Genomic DNA, 12,855 nt, shown 5'->3' with positions numbered 1-12,855 from the left:
TGTACGCCACGTTGCAAATGCCCAGTTGTATATATCCATAGTTGAAAAAATAAACGCGATGAAGTAAAATAAAAATCTGCCTCAAAGTACAAGTACTGACCTTCTCAAATGAAAATGTAATTAATAACTTGTTTTGTGCTGTAATCTTAACTCTTTCCAATGAAAATAACATCTCCACAGGGCCCATACCTGAGGTACTCACTCCAAAGGTAGGTCAAGCTCTATGGCCCAGATGTTGAAATGTTATATCCCAACCCGGAACAGGATTCCTAGGCAGCAGTGCAAACAAGCTAACAGAGGTATGGGTAGGGTTTACCGTCCAGGACTCTCCTGTGACACATGGGTTGCCTGCAAACCTGAACTACTGTCAGAGGAAATGTGCTTCTCCTCAAATTGGTACTACCTCACCTGTTGGGGATTTTGTGAAACCTGTATCATATCAAAAGATTAATGGATGAATGAGTAGGCTGAGCAGATATCTGCCTATTCTCATCCACCCATACAACAGCGGTTGCTGTGCAGAGATATAAATACACAGTAAATACCTCAAATGTTAGTGGATATAAAATGATGCATACAAAAAGAACCTGTCAAAAAAATCACAGATGAACACCAAATACTTTGGACATTCTGTCACACCCTCCATGTAAGCCACTGCTTACTTTACTTAATGCAGTTCTAATTATAAAGAGTTTATTTTACTTTTTAAGTCATTTATATTCCATTTCATTTACTCAAGGTGTCCGTTTAAGGACTGCGTCATGCAGAAAAACAAACTTTCCTCCACAAATTACCCACCCAATGAAGCTGCATTATGTAAGTCCACGTCAAGAGTGAGCACAAGTTTTGTTAAAATCTTTGTCTTTCTCTTATTCCTGGCTGTGTTTTTGGTTTATATTTTATTCAGAAATTTTAATCACACATTGGCTTTGAATGACTATGACTGTCAAATCCATGCACAGGAGCACAAATAAAATCTCAATTGGCTAAGTTTCTTACTTATTGACTTTCATAGGGAAATAAAATCTTACATTTTTATAGAAAACAAATAAGTGCAAGTTGCAAATTTTCACTTTGTATTATTTCAGGCTGCCTTTCCTTTGTCAATTCTAAATGTTCCAACACCAGGCACACTTTGGGCAAATTAACTTTAAAAGTTAGCTTGTTCTTTTTAAGTATTTTCTTCACATTGAAAACAGGGTTTTAACAATATTTTCTAGGTAAACCAAAACATTATCTTACGTTCTTTCCTTGTTTTCACCTTTCTGATTTAATTAAGGTAAACAATTTACAAGCAGCAAATACGACGCACCGTGAAAACAGTACTCTTAAGTTTAATAAATGCTTAATTACTTAAGAGGGTGGCATGTTTACATTACTGGTTGGTGGTACCACATGAAAAACATGTATTCAAGTGAGAACAATACTCAAACACAATAAAATTCACACGTAAGGGAGCATTTCTCTAAGGCTGGAAATGTCCTGCTGTTTGCAGAGCGAATTACAAATCATTGCTATCTATCTCGACCAGAAAGCGTTCAGACAGAATTTTCAACCCAGCAAACACAACATTTTCTATTTGGTTACTTCTCTGTGCTTTCCTGCCCTGTTACCTCATCTCTAAACTCTACTGTAAATTACAACACCTTGACAAATTCAATTCAGCTTCATTTCATGAAAGTTCCTGAAAATAAACAGCTGATGCCTCATTGTAAAAACCACACTTTTAATTAAGAAACCGTTTTTTCAGTTTTGCATAAATCATCCAAAAAGTGATTTATACAACCTATTTTGAGTTGTACTCTCAAATGTTGTGTACGCGCATAGGTATCAGTATATCTTTTCTTTTATTAAGACCGGATTTTGATCAACAGTTAAATTTACAAAATAACATTGATAATTGTTCTTGCAATACTGAAAACTCTTAAATGTTAATTACTGTTTCAACCTTTTTTTTCCCCACCATCTCTTCAGTACTTTAATACTTACTAGTATAATTAGTTTTAAGAATTTATTTTTTCGTTTTATAGCTTGGTTTTAATATGGATGCGTTTACTGGCTGTAGTTTTAGCAAGTCACACTGAAGAAGATGTAGATGGGATTGCTCGCTAGTTTTGTTTGTTCGATTCATCCATGCGATAATGGAAGGAACAAGCACATTTCAGCTGCAGTAACACTTCACATGCTCATGAAAGGGTTTAGGCTAATGTGCTTTCATCTGTGTGAAATGTAATTAACATAGTTTAAAGAGCCACGGTGCTCTCTCTCTGTGTAAGGATCATTCATCTTGTGAGTGTCACACATTGTAGTACTCTTATTGCTCTAAGACCTCACTACAAATCTTTTTCCTTCTCTGCTTTTTCTGCTCAATATATTTTGAAAGAAATACACGACAAAACCTTTCATAAAGGCCTGTTTTTCCAAAGTTTCATAATTAAAAGTGGCCTATTAAGCGTTTAATTCACTGCACATTCACTGTCCATTTTACGCATAACATTTTCCTATATTTTAGCTTCTTCGTGCATTGAGCAAAAACAAAAAAAGAAGTATAATTTTTGGTATTAGATGGCATTGGGGGGGGGGGGGGCATCTTGAATAGATAAGTTGCATTATTTCAGTTTTGAAAACCACAAACACCAGAGACAAAAATGGATGTTCCATGATATAAAAAACTTCTGGCCTTAATTGAAATGGAATTTTAAGATCTACATTCAATTCTAAAATAAGTTCCCTCAGTTTTCTGAGGTATGGAATTAGATAGCTACATCTTCACATCCCATTTATTTCCTTCATCTCCTCGTCAACCACACACTGATTTACACATAACATACGTGGCATTGAAAAACGAGAGCAATTTTCTCTTTCTCTCTTTCTGCCATTTAAATACAAGTTGCTGAAATTTGAAAAATTCCCGTTTTGCCATAGAAAATTGAAGCACTTTAGCTGTGGGCTAGGATTATTATAATTAAACTGAAATGATAATAATTTCTTAAGACTATTGAGCTTGGTTTGGTATGGTGTAAAAGTAAGTAGTGTCTGTTTCATCTAAATGTTGTTTACATGTCCGCCTAGTGCCAACCTTTCTGTCCTGGACTGTATCAATGGAGGCTTGGAGGAAGTAGCTGTATTTTTTCTTTATTGGGGTGTCTAAAAATATAATTCTCCTAAATTGTGGCAGTCACTAAACAAGTTTTACATTGTCGAGGGTGTTTTTCAATTTTTCGTCCATCTTTTCAGAATTCTTCATTTTGTGGTCCTAGTAATATATCTGGGAGATTATGGTTTTCTGTGAAAGACATTTAAGACCAAAATGCATGCATGACAAGTGCATTCAAAAGCCAACAACGTTGAGCCATAACTAATGAAGCATTTCCAAAGCCATTTCAGTCTTTTTCACACAGAACTCTCTCACTTAAGCCCAGATGTTAAAGTTACATTTTCCTGCAATATGGCAGGTGGGTAAACAACAGCAATAAGAAGACTATTTAGAAAACCGGTAACCTTGGATCTTTAAACATATTTCTTCTGTAATTAATAATAAAGTTTAATTTATGAGTGTTTTTCAAGAAATACAAACTGCACCAAAGCACACAACCAGATGTAAAAGAGAAACAGTACAGGAAATTGTCCTAGTGAAACCAAAAGCAGGACCACGCATTAAAAGAGACAGTAAAAAGACAGACCTTCAAGCAAACTTTGCAAACAATGTCAACTGTCCAATCTCTGATGGATTTTGGAAATGTGTTCCATGGTAGTTAGTGGTGATGCACTTGAAAAGACTCTATAGCCCGCTGTGTGGAGCCTGGTCTTTGGCTAAATAAGAATGCCAGAATCAGCAGATCTCAGATTAAGAGTTGAACTCTACTCTTTTTCAATAAGTGTTAATTTAATCTGTAGCTAGACCATTAAGTCCACTCTAAAGTTCACAGGGAGCCTTTACAATTTACAAAGCATAGAAGTTATGTGCTGATGCAAGTACTTTCAGCTAGTACTACACAGGCTGCTGATTTCTAGACACAGTGAAGGCTATTTAGTACTATAGAAGATTTTTTTTCGTCTTACTTTCCTGATTATAATCTACACTTTGTTCTTCAAATACATTGATTGTAAAAGTATGTTCATAATTGTCTGTCACAAGAGCATTCCATGAATGAGGTTCCAAAGACGGTTATGGTAACTCACTTACCATTACTTCTAGCATTACATTTTGGTCTGTGTCTTTGGATTTTTGTCAGTAATGATATATTCTAATTTATTTCTTAGCATGAAAAAGAATGAAAAGGCTATTAAATGCTTTGTTAAAAGTGGTGTGCCATGGCTACTTTCAATTCCCTCACCAACTCACCCTGCCAAGGGAGAACAGTTATTGTCAAAGTAGTCAAACTTATCCTATATGTTGCTATGTTACGATCTATCCCTTATTCCTTATCAGTTCCAGTGATGTGACCAGAGCTGTCTAGTGACACTTGACATTCTTGGACACATGAATAAGGTGTTTTGAATATACAATTTATATATATATCAATGAATGAACAAGTGATAAGTTTATTCCATGCTGAAAAGAGAAGAAAGGAAACTACGTTTCAGCTGTGGAGCCTTCTTCGGCACCACATCCGAAAAAGGCTCCACAGCCGAAACATTGTGTTTCCTTTCTTCTCTTTTCAGCATGGAATAAACCTATCACTTATTCCTTTGCAGCCAATGCATGCTGCTGCAGCTACTGTACCCACCTGATATATGTTAATTATACTGTTATAGACAGATTTTTTTAATCCGTTCCGGCACTGTGCTCTCTATCAGGCTGTCATTTTTGAAGAACTGGAAAATCAGATTTTCACATGATTCTCTCCTTTGTGTTAGCTCACGTTTTGAAAGACTCCTATGGCTTTTTATAGGGTAATAATTGAGTAACGGAGGGAAAATGTCCTTAAAGTGTATCCACACTCATTTCCTTTTTAATTGAGTGATACATGTTTTGTGTAGTTTTTTATTTCTTAATATTACTTCAACATGATTCTCAGGTAGGTCTATTATTCAAACCACATGTAAATATACACCTTCAAGCAAGTAATATTGTGTTTTTAGTACAAACCTAATGTGCATTTTCCCCACCCACAAGGACCCAGCACAAACACTTCTATGTTTTTGAGACATGATGAGCCTGTGGTCATATTTCACATTGCCCCGCTTTCTACCAGAAAGGTGAAAGCCAGCCTGTTCTTTGATAAAGGTTTAAAGGACCATAATCTTGACTTCTTCTCCTACGTCTCAGAGCTTTTCTATATCAGCCACCTGAATAGAATCACTGTACATTCCTAAACATATGATTTAGCCTTATGTTTCCTGTTGGGACATTAAAAGCTGCCAAATGACGAGAATTTCAAGTTTATGTCAATTCTCATTGCTATATCCATTATAGTGTTCAGCTTCGGAGTATATTTATCCTCTTATTCACTTGCACTATATGACATGCTAATCTTGAGTGACAGGATGCTTTTGGTAGACAAGGTGAACACATTAACATATATAATATTGGATAATTGCTGTTAGAGTCATTTTTCAAGCATTGCTCATCTGACAGAATATCATTGGACTTTTGATGGAAACAACTGTGGAAAATATAACCTTTGGTGTCTCAACCTACTGAAATAATGCAATGAGGGATGTTCACTCAAGTGGAATCAATTTAGTAATGAAAGCTGCTGTAGTGTGCTATTAGAAAGTGCAATTAAAATGCTGAAGTGCATGCATTTAAAAATAGCCACATTTCAATCCCTTTATCCCATACTTAAAAAATAAGAAGCAACAAGACAATAATTCATTTTTCTCTGGATGATGATGGCAACATTAAAAAAACAAAACACTGGTTTGGCAAGAGAGATATATAAACAAAGTTTGAAGAGTTCAGTGAAATCCAATGTAAACAAAAGTTATAAGTCGTTTTTCAAATCAAACCACTAAACAGAATAGACATAAAACAAGCATAAAATAGTTTAAACTTATGTGGTTAATAAGGAATTACCTGTTCCAATGAAGGCAAGGAAAGTCCTTTAATGTTGAGTAACAGACTTAAAGAGCACATAATATACTCCAGACTAGTCCGATCAGATTCTGCATTCTTTTAAATTTGTAAATTGTTGGAAATTATAAGCCTGTTTTAAACAAAATGCATGCAATTCTGTTGTCTCATATAATCATACCTGCCAGAAAACAGATTCTATTTGGTTTTAATTAAATATGCTGCCAACTAGTTGTAATATTATTATATATTTATATAAAAAAAGATCTTCTACACTCTGGGACCATGCAGCTGTATGTGAATGATGTGGCACATGGGCATAGACCTCGGGCTGTTCATATCCATTTTTGCTGACATTTATAACAACAAAGAACATTAGGAACCGACAGCTATTTTTACACAGTTATATTACTTTGATGTCGTATGAATGGTGTTTATCATTCAGGAAAGAAAGATAATACTTGTATGTTCTATTGTTTTCAACATATTCTAAATATTTAATGTTTACCTTCCATTTTCCACATTTAGTTCCCCCATTACAAAGAGAAACAAATACGATACTTTGCACACAAGGAGTCTTGATAATATAAATATGTTGCTTCCTTGGATTCACACGAGTATTTTCTAAAATATTACTTGTTTCTACAGCACATCAAAACAGGCCAAATGTTCCCCTGTTTAAAGTTCCTAATTTCACCTTATTTAAAGAAGGCAATGTTTAAATAAGGTGTATTACTTGTAACAAAAATAGTAACTACTGGATACTGGTATGAAGAAAGCATATAGAGGCATATAATGATACCAAATTATTACTAAGACTGACAAAGACAATGTCTGTTTTAGGTATACGGTTGTTATACATCTGAGTGTTGCATGAAAGTGCTGTGTGTAATCCCCTTAGTTCCGATTGAGTATTAGTGCAAATTCCAAAAACTCAACACGTTGTTAATGAAATCGTGCGCTTTGAAGGACAGTCATAATTACAAGGATTTTAACTTGACAATCAACACAGTTTTCATCTAAAGGCAAGAACAAGTTAATTTCAGATGTAAACAATTACGGTCAAATGCAACGGAAGAGACACTAAAGTAGACTATTTGTTCAGCTGACACAGTCTCCACTTATTTCATTTTGCAAACTTCCCCAAATGTCTGGGACACAAGTCTGCTATTTTTGAACTCCGCATAACAAGCAGTTGCAGTCTCAAAAATGCCATCTTCAATCTGCCTTTGTAAACAACATTTGATCTCTTAGCATTTTTACCTTAGCATTTCACATTCTATTCATGTGGAATGAACAGAGACCAGAAACATCTTTCATGGAAAACAACAAATGATCTCAAACCATCACTGCAAGCTATACTTAATAGGGGTTCACTGCTCTTAGGAAAGTACAAGAACAACAGAATGCACTCTTCCTGGGGGGCACTTATACACAGGCAATGGCAGTGACATGCCAGTGAAACAGACTACTTAACAAGCACGTTGACACAGAAGCAGCAGAACATAACTTTTGTTTAATCAACAGGATGATTTAATTTAATTAACTTTAATGTATTAATAATCCTTATATGTGAAATATCCCAGAATTCAGCTCAAGAGCTGTTATTCATAAAGGGTATATGAAAAAAATATTCTGTATGAACAATTGGCTTTGATTGGTCAAATCACTTGGTTTTAATTGATGCAAAACTACCTAGGACTGTACTTGAAAGAATGAATATTCCAAGCTTATGTACATACTGTTTAGGACATAAAGGTAACAGGAATACACTTATTCACACATGTGAATGTGTTTGGATAGCTCAGTTGCTAATTAGCTGTGTCCTAGATGAATTTGTAGAAAACAATAATCAAAAGGTATTCTAACTATTCATTTTTGTCAGACAATGCAAAAATCGCACTGGGTATGAAATCTAACCTGATACTAATATGCTGCTTATTTAGCAAGGAAGTTAAATAAATCATGTGAGTTAAGGGATTTGGTCTTATATGCAGGCTTATATGCAGCAAAACATTAGCTCCTAATAATTAGATTACACTACTGTGGCATTCATTGCGCATTTTTTGAAGGCATTCATTGAATGTATGTTTATTATGGTGTGAGACTTAACACCCTCCCACATATACAGTACTCACCTGAGAGAAATTCAGCCCATTCAAAGGGTGACACTGCTCTTCCACCTTCTCCACAGCCCCTGTGGTCTTTCTCATCCGCTCGGCTTCTTGAGCTAGGTACAGATCCAGGACAGGCACTCCCCTCGTCTTAATATCCGCCTCCGTGAGGGAATTCACCATCAGCATCACCCAAACCGGTCGCTTTCGTTCCCAATTCCCAGCAATGGCGTTGAACAAGTAGTCTGCATACAGCCCCTTGCCCCGCTGGTCGGGGGTCATCCAAGAGGGCATCATCAGTTTGACGTACTCCAGGTGACGTTTGAGCCTTCTGTAAATGTCGCGCGGTAACACATCCTGCAGGTTCTCCCCCTGAGGCAGCAATTGGCAACTGGTTAGGGCTGAGATGGTGTAAGGGTCAGTCAAGTCCAGCTCAAAGTAGACAATGTTGCTCTCTTGGAAAGCTTTCTTGGAATTGTCTGGGATGAAATCCCAAACCCGGGTATACGGAACATGGATAGTGCCAAAAAAGTAAGATGGGGGATCCCTCTTGATGGTCCACAGGAAAGAATTCAATTCACTTTGCTGTCACAGCAAAAGGGAGAAGAAACAAAGACATTTTTACAAGGCAATCTTGTCCCTTAACCACTCAGGAACTAGTATAGAGCAGCTGTCTTTCTTGATTTAAATCAATTTTTATATTAGATATCATTTTAGACATGAAGTTTCACTTTTCAAAAAAGACCAGAAAATAATGATATGCATCATCTAATAGCTACCTTTCTTAACTGCTCTATTGGAAGTCATGATCTGTTCTCCCAAATTTAAAGGTTAAGGCAAAGTATCATTAATTTTTAGCAAGAGATACTTTTCGTTTATATCGGTTACGCCTGATGTGGAAATGAAAGGAGAACATTTGATTTTACGGTTAACAACACTTGGCCTTTTTGACTTTTATGTAGACTTTGCTTCCATATATGACTTAAATCTTGAACGGAATTAGTGCGAACTGCACTTTCAACTCAACATCTTAATTCTTTCACAAGATAAATCCCAGACCACGAATTGCACATTTCAAGTTAACTGAATGTTCAATCTGATGTAGATAACGAACTGCAAACTTTAAAACAATCAAAATAACCCGGGAGAGACTGACAGGACCATGTAGGTGCTTTGTTAAAAATATATTTGAAGAGCTCATATGTTGCAGAACACTACAAGTATATTAGAGATCAACGCTCGATTATCCTGGGGAGGAGTACAATTTAGATAGGGAATTAAATTACCGTCGCTCTTAAAATTCACTTTGGAAACTTTGGTTTTAAAACATTAAGCACAGGAGCATCGCTGCGATGACAATTGGTTCAACACTTTTCTGTTTGGCGTTGTACGCTGAGAATACGAGAGGACATGAGGTACTTTTAATGAGCGATTGGAACTAGGGTGTGGGCAAGACCAATGTAAATACACACAAGCACAAAGCAAAAAACAAACATCGGATCCTGTCGCACTCCAAGGTGCTTAATAGTCTTCACAGGAACTAATCATCTGACACTTAAGAAAAATCGCTTTACCTAATCAACATTAAAAAGGGAGGGTGCGCGGGAGGAGGTCAATAACCAGCCTTAGATAATTACTTGTTTTTCAGGTAATACGGAAAGAAATAGGAACATACACAAGACCATTTTTAGCGCTGGCCGCTTAAAATACAGATGTTTTGCCTGCGAAACTCTGAGGAAAGTTTATCAATGTAGCGTTGGAAGCACCTTGCTTTGATAACACCATAAAAAGATGGTTGCAATCCTGCCTCAACCTTGTTGCCTTTACACTATAGCGAAAATAAAATATAGCACAAAAAATGTATATAAAGTAACACTAAATACATTTATTGTCACTTTATCTCCTTCCTAAAACGGCAGTTTTTCTTTCACGAGAAAAAGACCTGCACTTCTCTCATTGTAACTCTTCTGAGATCGATACAGAAGTTACAAGTTACAATTACAAGGTTACAAGGTGCGTAAAATCACAATCTGACCACTAAAGTCACCTTGACACTAAGATGCAGAGATCAATTTAAATGGAAAGTATTGAACAAGGTAAAAAAATTGACGTAAAATAAATGTGGTATAAGAAAATCCCAAAAGCATTACTCCCTATATTACTAGAAATCTTTCAAACTCGCAAAAGTTAATATACTGCTCAGATTTTGAAGAGCACCATATAAGTCAACTCGGTATATTACCAAGTCAAAACACCTTAAAATGGTCCTGGAAGAAAACAAAAAATAAGAAATTTTAAACAACGCGAATATATCACTGTTCTGAAATAACCACGATTCTGATCCTGATGTATATGAGTATCAAGCACCACCACACGTCAAATCCGGAGCATCAAAATAAAATATTTTGATAGTTTGTTCAACTAAAAATGGCAAGCACGGAAAAGAGAGGTTCTAAAACCGTGACCTAACACAGAATACCGAATTTGGATTTTTAAGTAAGAAATATGGATTTTTAATATATATCGATGACCATTTCACATACTTGAACTAAACGTACTTCGCTCATACCCTGGTTCGAGAGGGCAATTCGCAAAACCGCACTGAACTACATCCATACTCTAGACATACTTTTTGTGTAGTAGGTTTTGAAAGTACTTACTTTCTTGTTTAGTTCGCAGTTTGTAGGGTCTCTTGCACTCCTTTGGTTGGCTTTAACTAGCAATATTAGAAATGCGTGGATAAATGTACCCCAAGTGAACAGCATCGTAGCTCCAAATGTGAAGGGAAATGATCAATTCTTCGGTACCTAAATTCTCCCAGGAGAAACTTCTCTTACACGTCTTCACCTAAGGTATCAGAACTCCGGAATTTATAGGATGTGCATCCGCCATCCTGGCAGGAGTCTTTCAGGGTAGGTGGAACTGTTAAGAATTTATGTTGCGATTTAATGTGTGCATGAAGTTTAAATCCTTGGTGGGGAAAGTGAGTGTTTTCATTCACATGCCGCAAGCGCCTCGGTATAAAATGCCCTTTTTTCCCCCTTTCCGGGTGCGGTACAGCTAATGATCGGGTACGTTTCAGTTTATATCATCACGGTTTCGATTCAGGTACAACCGTATCTCGGTTTGAGAGAGAAATCCGTTCTTAGCCCTCAGCTAAACTTTTCTCTTAGTTACAAAGTCTCTTCCCTCACTCCACATTGCTTCCCCATTGGTCCGACAGCCCAGTGGTATATCCTGTGAATAACCGTGTGATTCCAGAAATCCGTATGAACGGTGAGGAAAACCGTTAATTTTCTTTTTTTTTTACCTTCTCATTGTATTGATTTTACAAACATTGGAATGAAACGTATTTTGCAGTTCCACGCTGTGCTCCTACATGGAGGCGAAGTCTTTTCTTGATTGAGGCTTGCCTAACCCTAAATCTTTCAGCGGAGCTCAATCTTTCTTGTCCTGGTATTTGAATCTGGCTCCTACAAACTGCTCCTACACCATCAAAGCGGTGTCACCCAAACTGCAAGTCTTGTCCTTGTTTCCCTGGTTTTATGTCAGTCTCCTTGTCTGTGTTGTCTGCAGTGCCCGCATCCGTCCTTGAGGCTGCCCAAGAGCAAGTTTCAAAAGTTGTGTGTTCATCTCTGTCAGGACAGAACAGCAGTCTACCTAAATCCTAAATCTCTCCCGCACACTCTCATTCTGTGCAATAATCTGATTAAAGCATCTCATTCACCGCGGGGCTTCGGAGGAGGAGCGCAAGCACTCATTGAGAAAAAAAGGGAGGAGAAACTCGAGAGAAAATATATTAAAAACAAGTCAGCGCAGCACTCATTGAAGTAAATATAATCACGTTTATCACTCGCAAGTTGGTGAGTTTAAAGTTTATAATTTAGCTCTTAAATTACATTCATCATCTGCATCGAAGATTACATTAAAATCTTCATTAAATATTGCACAAAAAAGACTCGGTTTATATAAATACGAAATGAGTTGCGGATATGATGTGAACACATTGAATAGTTGTTTTTCCATTTTGTGAATGTCAGCAACTTTATACAAAGGAAACCGTTGCTTCACTGTATACCTATAGCGTCTTATATTTGGCCTAAATCGACGGAAAGTATATAACAATTTCTCACAAAAGAACACTTTTGATACTCATTCAGTTAACAAATGCAATTTACACCTTCAGAAAGGAAATTATCCCGTTTTGCCAGGCCAGGCAGGTAGTTACTTTAACTGGATCTGTTTTTTGTCTGTATACGGTGTCTAATTAGAAAGTTTGTGAAGGTTAATTAATGAAGTTGTGAGAATGACTGCAGGAGGTACTGATTTCTTAATTTCCTGTTGTCTACATGATCTTGATGCTCCGCTAATATGCAGCAGACAATTAGTATGGAAATGGGGTTAAGACTTTGAGACACCTTGTTTTCTGGTGAAAAAGTCACACTAACTGAACCATGAATGATCCTGTTTTCTGTAGACGATTTGTAAACAGCAAATGTTAAAAATTAGGTTTCTCTAATCTCTTAAATGGGCCAAAGTCAGCATTGTGAACGGATGTCTTTCAGATTAGCCTTAATGTTTAACTTTAAACCTTTTAGAGAGGACTTCATTCTTGACATTGTTCATTGATTTTGTGTTTATTTGTTATAAAGATAATCCCTGCTTAAGCCTGCATTTGTAAATGTGTTTTAAATCAAAACATAGCATATTACTGAATTGATA

At 36.5% G+C, this 12,855-nt stretch overlaps 1 protein-coding gene across 1 annotated transcript in view; it reads right to left on the bottom strand.

The window, feature by feature from the left end:
- The window catches only part of trabd2a (TraB domain containing 2A), a 93,264-nt gene extending 81,430 nt beyond the window's left edge, over positions 1 to 11,834 (bottom strand). The window contains exons 1-2 of the mRNA XM_088911013.1: positions 10,794 to 11,834; positions 8,158 to 8,718 (exon numbers count right to left, since the gene is read on the bottom strand). Of these exons, the coding sequence (XP_088767139.1) occupies positions 8,158 to 8,718; positions 10,794 to 10,898 (666 nt within the window). The 5' untranslated portion in view covers positions 10,899 to 11,834. The remainder of the gene's footprint in view (positions 1 to 8,157; positions 8,719 to 10,793) is intronic.
- Positions 11,835 to 12,855: the final 1,021 nt, after the last annotated feature.

The sequence above is a fragment of the Atractosteus spatula genome, chromosome 3 (assembly GCF_055471065.1).
Source record: "Atractosteus spatula isolate fAtrSpa1 chromosome 3, fAtrSpa1.hap1, whole genome shotgun sequence".
Taxonomy (NCBI): domain Eukaryota; kingdom Metazoa; phylum Chordata; class Actinopteri; order Semionotiformes; family Lepisosteidae; genus Atractosteus; species Atractosteus spatula.
This window is presented reverse-complemented; position numbering and strand designations above follow the sequence as displayed.